At 37.1% G+C, this 1,386-nt stretch overlaps 1 protein-coding gene across 1 annotated transcript; it reads left to right on the top strand.

Annotated features, from left to right (window-relative positions):
- Positions 1-60: 60 nt before the first annotated feature.
- LOC124890334 (disease resistance protein Roq1-like) lies at positions 61-1,372 on the top strand (the record flags this gene model as incomplete). Its single annotated transcript, XM_047402193.1, has 3 exons — positions 61-606; positions 740-1,027; positions 1,250-1,372. Coding segments are annotated over exons 1-3 (957 nt in total), but the record flags the coding sequence as incomplete, so codon positions are not given.
- Positions 1,373-1,386: the final 14 nt, after the last annotated feature.

Below are 1,386 nucleotides of genomic sequence, written 5' to 3'. Positions count from 1 at the left end.
AGCAGAATTATTTTGACAGCAAGAGACAGGCACCTGCTAATCAGTCATGTTGGGGATAACATGTATGAAGTCCAACTATTATCCGAGGACGAAGCACTTGAGTTGTTCAGCAGGCATGCTTTTAGAGAAAAAACACCAAAAGAAGATTTTATGGAACTTTCAAGACAAGTGGTGGAGTATGCCGGTGGACTCCCTTTAGCTCTTAAAGTTTTGGGTTCTTCTGTTTACGGACGTAACAAAGGGCTGTGGAGAGACATAATTGCTAGACTGAAGGAGATCCCTAATGATGACATTCTAGGAAAACTTAAGATTGGTCTTGACGGATTGAAAAAAGACGAGATGAGGATATTTCTAGATATCGCAAGCTTGTACAACGATAGACCAGTATATGTTGTGGAACAAATACTTAAGAGTTGTGGTATTCACATGGTAGGAATAAGCCGCCTCATCGAAAAATCTCTCTTATCCGTCAGTAGCTATGAGTACAACTACTTTAATATGCATAATTTGATAAGAGAAATCGGTGAAAATGTGTTGAGAGAAGAGTACAGAAACAGCAGAATATGGCTTCCTAAGGAGGTTCATGACCTTTTCGCTGGAAAGTTGGTAAGAAATATCATAAACTGAAAAATTGATAATTTTAGGAAGCTTTTAGTATTGTGTATTTGTTATGTTGAGTTTTCTACTTCATTTCTTTTTTAGTTCCTTGGTAAATAAAAATACGTTACTTTCTTTACAGAAAACAAAAAAGGTGGAAAGGCTACGGATTCCAAAAGGTTATCGTTTTGAAGATGATCATGTAAATTATGGCAAGGTATTCAAGAAGATGGAAAGCTTACAGGTGCTGATATTTGATAATCAAACCATTTGCTCAGAAGGCATTATCACTTGTCTTGCTTCTAGCCTGCGGTGGATTGAATGGCCGGACTATCCTTCAAGTTCATTGCCGGAGGGGTTTGACTCATCACACCTCGTTGGGCTTTGTTTACATAGAAGTCGTCTTGTTGAACTTTGGCCAATACGAAAGGTAGAGTGATTTCTTTCTCTCCAAAACTTAACTCCAATGTTTATATTTGATAGGTTAATGCATGTGAATTAATCACACCATGGTTCAAATGCTTTGATATACACAATTTACATCATGTTAAACATAACAAAGCTGTTTTCCACATTTGCTACAGCCTTGAATCTATTAGGAGTACTACTACTAAAGCTAACTGGTATTAATTAATTTTTTTTATGTAAACAGAAATTGAGCAACTTGAAGCATTTGGATCTCAGGGACAGCCTCAAGTTAACAAAAACGCCTAATTTTGGCGATATGCCAATCTTGGAGACACTAAATTTATGGCACTGTGAGAATTTGGAAGAGGTCCATCCCTCTAT

The sequence above is a fragment of the Capsicum annuum genome, unplaced genomic scaffold, assembly GCF_002878395.1.
Source record: "Capsicum annuum cultivar UCD-10X-F1 unplaced genomic scaffold, UCD10Xv1.1 ctg15631, whole genome shotgun sequence".
In the NCBI taxonomy this organism is placed as follows: domain Eukaryota; kingdom Viridiplantae; phylum Streptophyta; class Magnoliopsida; order Solanales; family Solanaceae; genus Capsicum; species Capsicum annuum.
The sequence above is the reverse complement of the archived record's forward strand: the minus strand, read 5'-3'. Positions and strand labels throughout refer to the sequence as shown.